The sequence below is a fragment of the Pectinophora gossypiella genome, chromosome 5 (assembly GCF_024362695.1).
Source record: "Pectinophora gossypiella chromosome 5, ilPecGoss1.1, whole genome shotgun sequence".
Classification (NCBI taxonomy): domain Eukaryota; kingdom Metazoa; phylum Arthropoda; class Insecta; order Lepidoptera; family Gelechiidae; genus Pectinophora; species Pectinophora gossypiella.
In genome coordinates this window covers 10,478,640-10,494,807 of record NC_065408.1, presented here as the reverse complement: position 1 = coordinate 10,494,807, position 16,168 = coordinate 10,478,640, and the positions used below count along the sequence as shown (strand labels likewise).

General features: G+C 38.6%; 1 protein-coding gene across 1 annotated transcript in view; it reads left to right on the top strand.

Annotated features, from left to right (window-relative positions):
• The window catches only part of LOC126367169 (uncharacterized), a 41,187-nt gene extending 28,608 nt beyond the window's left edge, over window positions 1-12,579 (top strand). Inside the window, exons 4-9 of the mRNA XM_050010583.1 lie at window positions 344-479; window positions 7,105-7,238; window positions 7,477-7,815; window positions 9,876-9,999; window positions 11,564-11,630; window positions 12,341-12,579. Of these exons, the coding sequence (XP_049866540.1) occupies window positions 344-479; window positions 7,105-7,238; window positions 7,477-7,815; window positions 9,876-9,999; window positions 11,564-11,630; window positions 12,341-12,353 (813 nt within the window). The 3' untranslated portion in view covers window positions 12,354-12,579. The remainder of the gene's footprint in view (window positions 1-343; window positions 480-7,104; window positions 7,239-7,476; window positions 7,816-9,875; window positions 10,000-11,563; window positions 11,631-12,340) is intronic.
• Window positions 12,580-16,168: the final 3,589 nt, after the last annotated feature.

Here is a 16,168-nt window from a genome sequence, read left to right as displayed (position 1 = left end):
AGAAATGCGAGCATTACCTCGGTTAAAACATTTTTTAATAAACAATTATTTTATTCTTATATTTAGGTACAATACAGATCTATTTTGTTGCAAATCCTGTAGAACCATAAGTCCGTCAATTATACTATGCGTTTCGGAGGTATGTAACCTAACATGTATTGGGCCTTTGCGGGTTAGAAGGTTAGAAAGGCAGTCGTTTATTTAAAAAACCGGACTTGTCAAATGTTCAGGTAAGCGGACCCTGTGAAAACTGAATACCGCTAGGGAGATGTTTTAATTTTTTTGTTTATATTTTTTCTTGTGCTGTATTTTTATATGGGAAATATTGTATAATTCTGTGCAGATATCTCGTTCGGGTGCTCAGCAAGTGGTGTTCCGCGGCGCGACCCGCAGCTTGAGCGGGCGCTACCGCTGCGAGGTGTCGGCTGACGCGCCCTTCTTCCATACCGTCTACAAGAGCGCTTACATGCGCGTTGTTGGTTAGTACAATGCATTTATATATAGAATGTTAGTTAGATCGTAACTAACATTCTATATTAATATCAAGTCTAATTTTCCATCGCAAAATTAATTACTTTTTTTACCTTCGATGGGTTTAAACTTTATTTTCATATTTTTGCGACGGTAAATTCCACTAAACATTTTTATAATAAAAAGATATCAATAAAAAAAAGTATTTATTTCAGGCGATGCCCATAAAAAGTCAATCAATGGCAATGTCGTGTTCATTCATAGTATTCACAGATTTTCACCCAAAACAGGATATCATTTGGACACATTTGATTGAACTGTAATTTGTTTGTTACATATTTAGCTATAATAGTCAAACGAGATACTTTTTACGAAACGTCAAAACGAAAGTTCTCTTTGGAATTCGTATGGAAATACTGTCCTGTTACTTAATGAAAGCGGTCAAACGTCGTACTCATTGTTCCTTAATTCATAAATGAAATTCGAATATAAGTCGAAAAGTAAAATGAAATTGATTTTTGATCATCATAGAATCATCATATACCCAATTATATATTAAATTTTATCGCTGTCAGTGAGTAAAGAACCTTATATTAGGAATAATATTCCATATTTTCGCCCGAGGCTATGATCGTGTATCAGAATATCAGAGATATTATAACATGTAGGTATCCAAATCATATCTCTTTTAGTCCAAACTAGTACTAACCAGACTTTATTTCAGACTAGCAACACTACATAACTCAACACCTATACTATACTTGCGATGGATGTAGGAATATGGTTGTGAGCTTGTGTTTATGTTTGGCTATTCATTTTAAGTTGATAATCAAATAAGTATGCGCTCACATACCTATTCATAATCATCGCCCTATCGTTATCTCCAGTCCACTTATATACTTACTGATAACAGAAAGTTCTTTTCTTGCCGTGTCGTAGTGTAGATTTATCGCAAATGGCATTAACTACTTGACCGGAAAAAATAGTAAGTACCAACCTAACTTGTTTATAAAATACCTATCTTGCGTAGATCTTTCAGGTACAGATACTTTGTGAACAATTATTTACCAGTTACCAAGCCACTGTAACAGGCTTGATTGCTATATAAAAGCACAACTTGACGAGGGAGTCCTGCGGGACTAAACCGAATTATAATATATTCAACTTGGTCGTCCGGAGCAAAATATAATAACACAATATTGTCCGGTGAATAAAGGGTTGTAACGTGCGTGAGACAGGACCTAAGATTTTTCTTCAGGAATGAGTCCAGGGTGTTTAGGGAGTTAACACACTAAAAGTCCCCACGTCTAGGAGGCGAGCCGGAGTAGGATGAGGGGGGAAAGGTTCCATTTTTGAGTTCCGGGTCCGTTCTCAAAACCGGTGCATCCTAGAGTTAATCCATTGAGTGAAGGCTCATACATTCTACGACATTGTCATTATACACTTTTCTGAATTCCCGCCCGTAAAAACCCCGACAATAAAAAAAACCCAAAAAGTAGGAGATTTTAGGGCGGGAATTCAGAATAGTGTGTAATGATATCATCTCAGGCCTTTACATCTTTATCAGATGATTCAAACAGCGTTTCTGTGGCAGCTTTTAAAATGGCTGTAAAGTCCAATGCGAGAGCGACAGTAGCGGCCGCACGACTGGCATTGTAGTTGAGGGTTACTAGATGGTACAGGTGGTAAATCGGCCCTCTCACTTCTGTGTCGCCTCTCGCGCTTGTCGGCTAGATTCTGGAACCAGGTTTTATCGTGTGCTTTGCACCCATCGGCCAAAGACGTCCTCCACTTATTCCGGTCACTGGCCAGGTCCTCCCATTTATCGGGGCTGATCTTAAAAGCAAGCATGTCACGCTTTGTGCAGTCTTTAAATCGCAACAACGGCCTTCCCACCTTTCTTTTTGCAAAGGCAACTTCGCTCAACAGGGTACGTCGTGGTAAGCGGGTGGCGTCCATTCGATGCACATGCCCCAGCCACCGCAATCTTCGCTGTTTAAGCATCGCGGTGATACTGGGAAGCTGTGCAATTTGCAACACTCTCTCGTTCGTAACCCTGTCTTGCCAAGTGATGTTTAATATGCTGCGAAGACAGCGCATATGGAAACCGTTCAACCGTCTTTCCTGCTTTGCATACGATGTCCAGGTTTCAGCTCCATACAAGAGTGTGCTTAAGACACAAGTTTGATAAACTAATATCTTGGTCTTCGTTGTAAGATGATTGTTACTCCACACTCGTGCATTAAGCCTCCCGAACGTCGTAGCCGCCCTTCCCAGTCGACTACCAATTTCCAAGTCCAGCGACAGATTGCTTGATATAGTCGAGCCGAGGTAACAGAATTGGTCGACTACATCAAGAGGCGCACCATCCAACATGATTGTCGGTTTCTGGTTGTAGCCCTGTGCCAGAACGACTGTCTTTTTGGCATTAATGGACATGGAAAAGAGGGAACAGGCACGCGCGAATTTGTCCATAAGAATCTGCAATTCTTGCGGAGTCTTGGCAATAAAAGCGGCATCGTCGGCAAAGAGCAGTGAGTCGATATGTAAGTCTTCGCGTTTAGTACGAGACCTTAGTAGGGAGGAGTTAAAAAGTTTCCCGTCTGCTCTCGTGTGTAGGTGTACTCCCTGGACTAAATCTCCAAAAGCAACTTTTAGAAGCAGGGAGAAAAAGATGCCAAAAAGTACGGAGCCCTCATCCGGTAGCCTAGTCTCTTGGAGCGCAGCAACACTAACATTAAGTCTGTCCAGTTCCAGATCTATAACTGATGTTTTGCGCAGGTCTTGTGCACACTGTGAGCTTCCACTGGTGTCCGGGAAGCCTGTCCGCATTGTCCGGACATTCCATGTCCCAAAACGCAGGGCAGTGTAAGCGTGTTCTTCGTTCTTGCTTTTCTTAGTGCCAGGTGTAACAAGCGCAGCATCAACATACAGGAAAAACCTGGTTGTTCCACACACCCTAAAGGAACAGTCAATGCCGAGGCGGACCAGTACCTAATTGGCCGGGGGCTGCCCAGCTGAAGCGGGCGGTAACTGGTCAGTGGGTCTGCGATGGACCCTCCCACTGTCGAGAGTGACCCCTGGCGTCCGCACTTACGCCTATACGTGCGGGCTTATAACCGGTCACTGCCACTCCCCGTGTTGTTTTCCACGCAGCTCAGCTGACGTGGGTGAAGTACCCTCTCCACAGACGCTGCATCGCCTGGGACGCAGTTTGATGACGCAGGGTTGCCCAGAACCTGCGCCATCCTCTCGACTTCACTGGCTGGATCCGCAGGAAAGGCAAGCCAATACGTGCGGAGCCAGGTCGGTTGCAGGTGACTGCCGCATATTTCAGGTTAGACCTTACTTACGCCTAACGGAGTCGCCAATTCCGGGTTTAATTTCGGAGTTTTCCTTCTCCTAGATGGTTGCAAACCAATGCTAGGAGGCCGTCTCCCCCGCTGATTGGTTGGGGACTGCTTATTTAATTCGCAGCTGACCTCTATATATAGAGGCCGCTCACTATCCACCACCTGTGACCCCGTCGGTAGCCTACAGCACGGCCCCGACGTGTAATGATAATAAATAATGTCGTGTAAATAAATAATGTCGTGTAATGATAATGTTGTAGAAAATTGTATGAGCCTTCACTCAATGGAATAACTTTTTTCTCTAGGATGCACCGGTTTTGTGAACGGACTTGGAACTCAAAAATGGGACCTTTCCCCGTCATCCCACTCCGGATCGCCTCTTAGACGTGGGGACTTTTAGTATGTTAACTCCCAAAAAACCCTGAACACATTCCTGAAGAAAACTCTTAGGATCCCTCTCACGTACTTTACACCTCCTTTTGAGGTATTTGTTGACCGAACTAATATCAAACCGTACGATATGTTGTGCTACATAATATTATTATTATTATTAGTTTTCCATAACAAGGTAAATACAATAGTAACCAATACTAATTAATGTTAACGAGATCTGTCTCTGTATAAGCACCTTATCATTTCTCCATAACCTCATCATATATAGCATTAATTAAGTAGATGTTTAATTAAACGGGAAATTGTATGTGCCCCTTCATCTTTGTGTCGTAGCTTACAATCTGGTTTAATAAGTTATGTCGCCTGGCTCCTTCAACTGTGCTATAAACTGTCCAAAGTTTGATATATATTACGTCACAGGGAGTATATTTAGTTAAAAAGAAAAAATATTAGTGGATACACGAGTTTTATTTTTTTATTTAGGATTTAAAAACACATTTGAACTTCTTTGCAAGCATCCTGTTTGAAAATTTATCTCTATGCGAACAAATCATTCTAGTTATGCATAAATTTAATAATAAACAAGGAAATAAGTAGGTGTACAAATGAAGTGGTGGGTGGCAATCTTCTGTTAAGTAATCTTCTGACGAGTTTATTTGACTATTCAATAGATTATATTATATGATGCATTTAGTATGAAACATAATTTAATGATAATCTTTGTATAAACAACGTTCTGCAATGAATATCTTATTAGTTTGACTTTCGAATAAACAGCAGAATCTGATACAATAATAAGTACTAACGTCAAATCTCTACGAAAGCAGTCTTGGTTTATCGCGTTAAGTTTGTATCGCAGGAAATTGAATTTGCATTCTCCAATTGTCCGGAGTGTTATCTGGGAGCCGATAGTTTGGCTCAATATTGATTTGCTGTTCAGTACGGAACTCTCCTTAACGACCGGGAGTGTTAATAACTAGCAATCAACATATAAATAATACAAACAATCCCTGAGAGCTCGCACAATCCGAAATCGTAAATCAGAACTATTGTTAGGCAATAAACGCGAATCGAACACAAGGGATGTTTGATTAAGGTTTATCTTGGTTAATTTACGGTTATTGTATTGGAACGCACTACGAGTCCTATTATGTTGATAGACTCAGGGTCAACCATAATTGTAACTTATTCGAAGATCAGCATATTGCTTGGTAACTTGAAATTAATTGGAATCGGTGAGGGAGTGAACAGTGATATTGCAGGTGTCTTAAAGTTATTACTTACATCTAATGTTATGTACATGCACATATTAAGATACTACTATATTATGTGACTATTACTAATATGTCATAGGTTACCTTTATATTTACTACTAAGAGTGCTTGGACCGACCACTATGACAAGCATTAGAAGAAGAAAAAAACGAAAAACACTATTTTCTGCCTTGAAGATCTGATGAACTAAATTTGTAAAAGGAAATCGTAGAAAACGTGTGGTGCTTATTGATCTGTTGGAATGAAAGCCCACGCGTTTGACATTTTACGGGGCTCTACTATCTTGAGGTCGCCTTCACTCTATGTCAGTTCCTGAAGAATAAGAACAGACATTTTTGTCGTCCGGAATTGTCAGGTTAAGTGTACGAACAATCTTTGTTTTCCGTTTTTATGTACTGCCATTTAGAGTTGTTTTTATCGTGTGCCATTGTTATTTTTCTCAAAAGTATAGTGATGCGGTTAGATTAACATAAATGGGATATTATGGCACACTTCACAGCCGCTCTGACTAGGCGCATTCGAGGGCGCTCGACGTGGCGCACTCGTGACGGGCATAATTTCCCATTTGTCAAATACACGTGCTAGTGTCACACTTGTTCACGATCATGAATAATAAAGTTTGGAGGGTCGTGGAACGCAGTTAGCAGGTGAAACGATATTGCTGCTCTCCGTCACTCAGCCGGACAAGACCTAATTACATTCAAACAAAATACAAGCAAGATTTAATTTTGTTGCTCTTGCCTCACCTGTGGTGGGACGCGACACGTGCGCGGATCTCCCCGATTCCCGCCAGAGGAATTCCACTTCCGACTTCGCTCGCTTTACTTGGAACAAGGTTAGATACATATCATTTCATTTCGTGTAAATTATCGACACGAAACACAGACCATTCCTGGCATTGCTTAAGTGCGAAGTTAATCTTTTGTTTTTTCGTAATAAGTATTTACTTCTCGATAAACTACGAACAACTTTTGCCGTAACAAGGCAAGTTTTTGGCAAGTCTTGTCGATTTGAATAAACACTAAAATACATCCAGACGGCCGAATTAAACGAGGTGCTGAAAACTCCCTGCGTCCCCATTAAGTAGAATTGGCAAAAAGCGACAGAACAGGAATGTAAACACTTAAAACTTTGCGCGGCACGGAGTTCCGCAGCTCCGTCGTAATAGAGGGCGCTGCTGGCAAACAAAAGCACGCCGAGTTTTAGTTTGGACCGCCATTTTGTCTGTTCGGCGTTTTAACCGCCTGTACGAAATTTGAGGAGAAAATAGAACGAGCGCGTATGAAAGATGAATATGCAACGCCGACGTCCGTCGCGCTCTGAAACGCGTGCTAGCTGCTGTAATTTATGACTATCAGTATTTTTCCATGGAATCGGCGCCTTGAAGCATTGTTTACACGTTCGGTTCACTTCTGATATTCGAAATTCGCTCGTTGTCGCAATTTAATTAGCTTGCAGCCACCGCGCATAAATCAGATAGTCGGGAATGGTTTATTGGACGTCTTACACGTTACCTGCAAGTTAATTAAAGAATGTTTGTCGTCGATAACGGTGGGTTGGAGCAGTGGGGGTGGGTGCACTGTGGTGTTTATGAATATGGTGTTTGTTAATAGAGTTGCCGGGGGCGGGTCCCAGCGTGCGCGCCTCCAAGAGCTGGTACTCCGCGGGCGACATGCTGCGAGCCAACTGCTCGGCGCCGCCCGCCGACCCGCCCGCCAATCTCACCTGGCTCCTCAACGGACAAGAGGTCAGCACCATTTTCATCAATATACTCGAAATAGACCTATTCCTTGCTAGGAACATGAACCTCCAGTCAACTTCTAATGCCGCAAACTAATAAAAGTCACATTACCAACACCCTATATAACACAACGTATAATAACACATTTAGTATTCTAGCCCCGTGACTGCGCGGATATTTGTAATAAAACTCATGCATATAAACATGCAATAATAAAAATCTTAATAATATCGCGTTGTTGTAGGTGAAAGGTCTCGACATCCCGGTTGAGACGGCGTACGCGCCGACGAGGAAACCTGTGATAAGTGACGCGTCGCTGGAAGATGCGAATAGGATTATATTCAGTCCATGGGACGCCGTGTCCGGGTATGAAGAGGCCGTGACCGACGTTATAGACATCCCCGGCAATATCGGCGCACTAGCCGTCCCCGGCGGCGGCAATAAGAACAACAAGACGGACAGCCGCTCCGGACCAGAGCAAATAGCGAATAAATTGAACATTAGTACCGAAGAAGAGAAATCTAATAAATCATCCTCGTTCAGCCAGCTTGTTATGAGAGTGCAGTCCGTACACTTCCACAAAGTAAGTAAACGTCTTTTAAATTGATCATGAATTTTTAGTTTCATCTTTAAGTTTAAAGATAGGAGAAATTGCGATCAGACTTCGGTTAAAAGAAAATGATGGCGCATGTTATCCGTATCTTTTAAATTCATATTGATTCAATACTTACCTTATTTTCTATACTTACCTTAAATAAATATATACATATGTGTATATAGTAAGTAAACACTATTTTACGAAGATGGGACACCAGGGTTGATGGGGTTGGTAATCCACCTCACAATCCACACGATAGAAGAAGAAGACGAAGATGGGAAAACTGTGTTAATACATAATATAATATGTTTGTAGTGTAGGTTACATAAAGTGAACTAAATAATAATATTTAATTAGTTATATAATATACTACATTTTTATTCTTCTGTGTTAGTTCCTGTATCGTATTTTACCTATTGACGTAACAAACGCGGGTTTTTCCTTATTCGGTCATTCTTTGCTCAAACACGTAATACAACACATTAATCGAATTCTTCATAAAGGAAATTGATGAAACCTCGTTCAGATTGCATCACCCAATACGTTAAAAAAGATTTCGCAATTTTACCGCACTCTGAACATTCCGTAACCTATCGTGTAACCTATATAGCTCAATGGAATACAACGAATTTCCAAACTATTATATGTGTTTTATTAGTTATGGCGTCATACATTAATCTTAATCCAATTTTGAGAGATTTCAAATTGCTCAACGTGTCAGATTTGAGTTTATTACCCCTGACGCATGTAGGGTAAGTCGTAAGCTATGATCGGCACGTGCTATTTACGAAGCATGGAAATTAGAATGAGAGTTATAAGTCGCTGTTTATAGACTCTGCCACCTTCGAGTGAAACAATAATTAAAGAAGAGTTTTAATGTTAGTTTCCAATCGATTAGTACCGCAAAGAAACATCACTAAATAACAAACAGCCGGAAAATAGTCTAGAAATTATTGGCATCTCTATTCCGTTATCCGTGTTCATTTTCAGACTGAAACGTGACTGAGGCTACGAGTGCGAAGCGTGAATAAGCTTGATACATACAGAGAGATTAATAGCGACCTGCTTACGGATTGTTATAGGACGCGACCCGTCGAACAACCGTTTTACCAGTTAATCCCAAATCAACCCAATCAGAATTCCATTTCGGCAATTATATTAATAATATCTCAATAAGGCTTTAATTCTCAACCTGTCGAGATTCAAGCTCCTTGTTTGCGAACGTAATTACTAATTCCGCGTAAGTAATTGATTTGAATAGCTGAACATATTTTCTTAATTCATTTTTGTGGCAATAAATAATTTTATAATTTGGTCTACTGCCTAAGTAAATAACCTAAGTTTAAGTTCTAAAAACGCCCCGTTACGATTAACTCCAAACACAAATTACTGTGACGAACGTTACGTTTCTTACTCATTGTATTGAGTTATGCTGACCGTCGTTGGACATAGACTAAACTACACCACCATATTTTTTTTTGTAATATTCGGAATTGTGTTTTTGTGAGGCGCGACGAGGGGTATACATTACAAAGTTCCGTTTTCGTACTAAAACATTACACAACATAAACAGACTATATACATCCCACTGCTGGGCACAGGCCTCTCCTCGATCAACAAGAGGGGATATGGAGCATATTCCAGCACGATACTCCACTGCGGGATGTTGAGGTATTTGGGCTAGTATCCCGGGACCAACCGCTTAACGTGCCTTTCGAATCACGGAATCATACTTTTTCGGACAACCAGGTGATTCGGCCTGCAATGTCCTGGTCACCCCAGTGGGAAATAAGCGTGAGTTTATGTACGTATGACCTAGCCAGACAAATTAATCGGGAATCGAACCCGGACCTCCAGATCGTGAGCCCAACGCTCCAACTACTAGACCACAGAGGCCGTTAAAAATTCGCTTCACTTATTATCAGGTGATATTGTGCGGTGTGGTATTTAGTTAACTATTTCGTGATAAATCTCGTTAGTGGTGAACCAAGCCTCAAACAACTTTGGTCAACCTCTTTAGTAATTAAAACCCTATGTGTTCCCAGGGTCGTCTGAACGTGACATGCGTGGCGCGTGTGCTGTCCGTGTGGTCAGCCAGCGGGGTCCTCCTATTGGACGAGGAGCGACCACAGATCGCACCCGTCATGGGTAGTCGAGACTCCAACTCAGGTACGCAAGAAACCCATGGGTGATGTTGTTCATAATTGTGGACAAGACAAGGTTGATAATTTCTATTTTGTTCTGCTTTAACTGTCAATTTCCTACATAAACTTGTGATCGTTTTTCTTTTGTTATTCTAAGGGTGATTTTGTAAATAATTCCACTAATACTACGCAATTACAGTTAGTATGGTCTTCGTAGTAAAACCAAAATATGCCGCCGAAAATAGATATCTACATAAAAAGGCACTTACAAAAATTCAGTGTCATAATATCTACAAGAGAAATCAACAATCTCAGTTTGAATAACTGAAGGAAGCGTCGAAACTAAACTCCAAATTATAGTCAGATAGCTATTTAATATTAATCATACATCATTATATAATAACTACTAGGTATGTACTATGTGCAGTGAGTATAGCATAGATTAACCCTGTCAATTAGAGATATCAGTGTGGCGGTGTTGGTAATTGAGATCTATGTAGCAAGCATAGTTCACTTGCTTGTCAAATATATCGTATCGTAAGTACAAAGTAAGGCAACATACCTGCGTTTTTGATTATTGAGTGAGCGCCCTCAGCGTCATACCTAATAGCAATGACCAGAAACAAAATAAAAAACATCGCGTAAAAATAACACTTAAGTATATAAAGGAATTAAACAAAAAGAAGCCTGCACGTTGCCTTAAACTTTCTCTCTACTAAAGGGCCAAGAATATTTCTTCACAAATTATTTAAACAAACTTCCAAAGTTGGTCTTTTAAACTCTGCATTTGAGTGGTTTCTATACTTACTGTTAGAAGCAGTTATGCTAATATAACATAACAAATTATATTTTAAAATGTTTGAATTGACCACCGCGTCCAACTTATACTTAAATAGGCATAGAAGTTATAACACCTTTTCAGAGTCTTCACAAATCGATAACAAGAACGTGCTTCATTTCATGTTTACAAGGGGCGAAATCAGAAGGTCATATCACCTAGTTTACCTAACTTTTCCAGTTTGCTTTTACGATGTTATGGAGGAAGCCACACCTCATTATAGGCAGAACTATATTATCAGAACTCCGAGCCTTCGTGGCATTGTGAACTAAGTCTTGAATATAAAAGGAAAGCTTATAATAACATCGCTAGAGCTACAGCCCGCTTAGGATAACGACTACTCGGCATTAATTTTAAGGGTAATTGCTTAAAAGGAAAGAAAATCTTCGCAGCTTTTTGTGAGTAGACAAGTTGACGGCAACGGCTCAAGAATTTAGCTTAGAGAGCGTGATTTTTGTTGGATAAAGAAGTGCCTCGAATATACCAAATGACTTATAATGTACGTAGTTTGAGTATATATTAAATTTCGCTTTAGGTACAAGGTATAATTGATATATAATGTAAACGCTAGTTACGTAATGTACAAGATATGTTTAATATACAGTTAGTTTACTATAACTACATCTATCTACCGATAGTAATAACAAGGTATATCTAAGTATGTACTATCGATATATATTGAACTTTTCCCTCGCTCTTATCCGTTATTTGTTAGTGCAAATAATAGAATAAACAATCCATTATTTTACAGGTTTTCGACACCCCGGGTCGCTCGCTGGCGCGATAACGCTGTTCAATTGTTTATTGTTTACACAATGGTGAGTTTTTTTAAATAAGTAATATAAATAACCGTTCATCCATCAATGTTAGTAAATAAAAACTTAAGCCTATAAACAACGACTGAAATTCAATTATCGTTATTGTTTTAATGTTGTAATTGATTTTTGGGAGTCGTAGTAGACCAGTTGTAGGTAGAACGCTTGCATCTCACTTTGATGTCGCAGATTCGACTCCAGCACAGGCATAAACCAATGATTGGCGAATTTGGATCATAAATGATCACGTGCTCAGCGGTGCAGGAAAACACCGTGAGAAAATATATATGCCCGAGAAATGCATTTTCGGAAGTATGTGACCTAACCTGAATTGGGTTAGGTAAGCAGACCCTGTGATAAACGGGACAATGCTAGGGAGATGATACTGTTGTATTTGATACATAGATTTATTACATTGAATTATGTTACCATTAGTTTTACGTAGTGTATTAATTATTCCATTACATTAGAAACTATTTTAGTTTTACCGCACTATTCATAATTGGTTTAATAAAAAGATATCAAAATTTAAAATTAAAATAAATTTTAGAGATGACAAAAAGCAATCTACTGTCTATAAACTTTTTTCAGACAAATCTTTTTCTTTCAATTCGGTAGGTATTTTTTTTGACCTTCTGAAACAATTTCACTAAAACAAACGCAATTAAAACTTTCTTTTACAATAAACCATTTATTATTTCTTTTGTTTGCAGGTTACTACGATGATCAGAGGACTAAGAACAATCGATTCTTGACATTTCCCCATCTCAAATCAGTGTTAGACTTACGAAGTTTAGTGAAAGAAAATTAATTGAAAACTATGCAGGTACATAAAGGAATTTTATCAAAAAACGTGAGTTGGACGTAGTGGATTTTATACTTGTAAATAATTAGATTTATATATAATAGGAATTCTAAGGAGAAATAGTGAAGTTTTGCTTGACGAACTTTATGTACGTAACTGTTATTTCAAACATAAGAAACGTAAAATAAAGGAATCCCTGTTTTTAAAGCTGTGTTTTCATTTCGCATACTTTATCAAATACCAGTTTATTCAAGAACAGAACATAATATTCATTTTAACATATACAAACATTGTTTTATATCAATATTTCCTCAAAATAACAGTGAATATTTTTTTATGATTTTTATTTTTAAGCTTTACAGAAGGTTATAATAGTATTTATTTTGTGGTATCACTTTTAGCAGTATTATTATTATTACTACAGACGACGATACGGCTCACCACGTATCACGTTGATCTAACAGAAAGCTCGGTGAGGTGTGGGTACTTAGTTCATCTTACGATGGATGTAGCTCTGGCTACCCTATTGGGATATAGTTATGTTAATCATTATTATTAGGTTAGTCTTGTCCATATTTTGGGACTATGGACTCCCAGACTTCATTATTATATGTTTTTCTTTTATCTTTTTCACCACGGCTTTTAATTAACCGTTACCCTGGGAGTCACTGGCATTGGTCTGATGATGAGACCAAGTGATGATTATCTCCGGTGATAGTACGTTGATCGTTCTTCATTATTAGTATGATGATGAGATGATGATGAGAACCTTGTGATGTTAGATTATCATCATGATTCTTTCTAAAAGCGAGTGAACCGGTATCGGGCGTTTTCCGAAAGCCAAGTTCCAATTATCATATTATCGGTTCTAAGCTCCTTTTTCTGTACCTCCGGTGGGTTCGTTCGGCTTCGGTCGTGATTTGAAAGTCAATCGCGTTAAAAATACCAGCTCGAGTCACAAAGGAACCGTCCCGCTAATCTTAGCATTTGGGTTTGTTGCAAAAAGCCAAACTGGGAATTTTAGCCAATGCTTAAAATCTTTATAACATTAACCCCGTACCACTATATCCCAATTAGCTCAGTCAGAGGTACAACTATCGCAAGATGAACTACTTAATTACCAACATGTCACCGAACTTTCTGTTAGACAAACGTGATAGGTGGCCTATCGCTGTCTAATGGTCGAGCCAACTGTATTAGTGAAAATTTATGTATCATGTATGTTACTATGTAAGTATTCACAACTAAAAAAATACGAACTAAAAAAATAGGTAAATAAAATAAATTTTCTCTTGGAACGTTATACTAAAATTGTAAATATTAGATAAATATTAGGTAAATATTAGACCCACTTATTCCAGTGAGGGCTTTTATTTTTAAGCATCAATTAGGTAAACGTCTACAATGCCTACCTATCTGCACCTATACCAATCTATACGCATATACCTACGTCAGCGTTTCATCGTGTACCACACATTTCTAACAATAATCTGGGAATTTTGCATTTCGCAAAACAAACAACAACAACAATTTACGAGTTGCTGTAATTGTCCGTCTTTGATTTATCTGTAAGTACCTACGTTTAATTGTCATTTATGTCGGATTAGGATTACTGAGCCTTACAGTAGCAATCTAAACACATCCTTAACGAAAATGTTTTACTTATAATCCCTCTTTCAAACATATGAAGGTCAAATAATAAAACCGCTAAAAGAAAAGAAAACCAAAACATGTTTTGAGTAGAGCCTTTCTTATGATACTAGTTCAAATAATGTTGTGTTTTAATACAATCTAACCAAAGTGAAACCTATTTCTTATTCAAATGAAAATTCAGTTTGTTTTTTTCGAATGACCGATTTATTTCAGGTCTTTGACAACTTATTAATTATAAAATAAGTTTAACAATTCATTTCTCATTAAACCATTTTCTAAGTTTTGAGAACAGCTAGTTGTTACCTGAGTTCCGGAGAACTCATCGGTATTAGTGAAGATTGAAGTCTTTAGTTCTACAACGCGCTGTTACTTGCAGTTATACGTATAATTGTACAGTCGTACTTGTAAACTTAGGTACTTTAGAAGCAATTTGCGATACCATGTTTGACTCACGATCCGTCATTTCTGTTCTCTTCTCTCTTCCTTTGTTTCTGATACGACTCATCCTAGTAATTTATTACTCTGACTTGAACATCATAATAATTTAGGTCAGACAGTGCTAGTCACGCCGGCTACACCCTGTGTTCAGTATTTGGATGACTGCTGGCGGGTAGCGATTTGTCGACGCGGTTAATCTTTAGTCAGATATGTATCATTTTCTCAATCCGATCGTCGCTATGGCGTCACCAAGATGCGTATCATGACCCCTAGTGTGGATGCGGTCTCCATTACGCTGTAGATACAGTACGATGGTATGATGTGGGGATAGGATACGCCTCAATTAAAAGTACATTAACCTAATGTATGTGTAGTCAGCTTTTGAAGTTCGTCACTTATCCGCATGACAGGAAATAATACCCACCACAGATAATGAGCACAATGTTGAAAAAGATCAGTAATACCCATACTTGTTAAGGTGGTTACTGACTAGTGTTACGAGGCGTAATATAATGTGTTACACAGCGAGCGTCGGTTCTGAAAGTACAGGAATTAAGGTGCTCGTAGCGATCATCAACACTGATTTTAACGTAACATAGTATGCTCAATGCGAATGGTACAATACGCCTTTAGAGCCATACCTGACTATTTCACAAAAAAAAAACATGGAAGCGCCACCACACGGTCGAGCCACAAAAATGAAGAAAATACTTGAAATAAGAACTTAGTGAACATTCATTGAAATAATATTTACAAAAATCACAATAATCAACACGAAAGAATAAGAAAGTACATTACGAACATACATACATAAACTCACGCCTATTTCCGACCCAAGTAAGCAAAAATTCTATGGCATTTCTTTTGCTTCGATCCTGACACATTTCTCTTGCTTCCTCCACATTCATCAATCGTTTTACACACGCACATTGTACGAACATTAGTCAAAAATCTTTGATAATCATTTTTATTGTACATTTCCAACTTCAAAACAGTATTTTTCTTCAAAATAATCTAATTACTAGAGATGTGCCGAGTATAGTTTTGGCCGACTAATCAGCCAGTCGACTGATTACTCTCTATTCTATTCTATTGAGTCTCTATTTATTAGATATCGCTAACAGTGGGACAGAAGCATCATGTAGGTATATGTAGTACGTGTCAGTTAAGTTCGTTGCCCGCTACAACTTACTACATCACCGTTGAAAGGTACACAAATACAATTTTCTCACTTCCAGCCTTCACGATGTCACTAACACTCTCTATATAGGAAACTGTATTTATTTATTCATATCCTCATCGACAGTACAAATCAAATAAATACAAATTAATTAATTAGCAATGGCTTTGCTTTTCCTTAAAATACTTACCGTGAAGCTTTATTGTCGCAATAAGTAATCATAAGAATTAAATTAAGTACTCATAATTTAACTTTTAAATGAAGACCGTTTTGTAGGAAAAATAAATTACACGGGCGAACGGTCTCTTTAGAAATTCATGACGTATTTAACGAATATTTCTATCGATTTAACTGTTCAAGACTCGAGGGCTTCTTAGATACAAATGATTCGCCTCTTGACACGCATTTCCATTAAGTACGACATTTTTTCCAAGGCTGTTCAATAATCGCTGCCGAGTCGCCAAA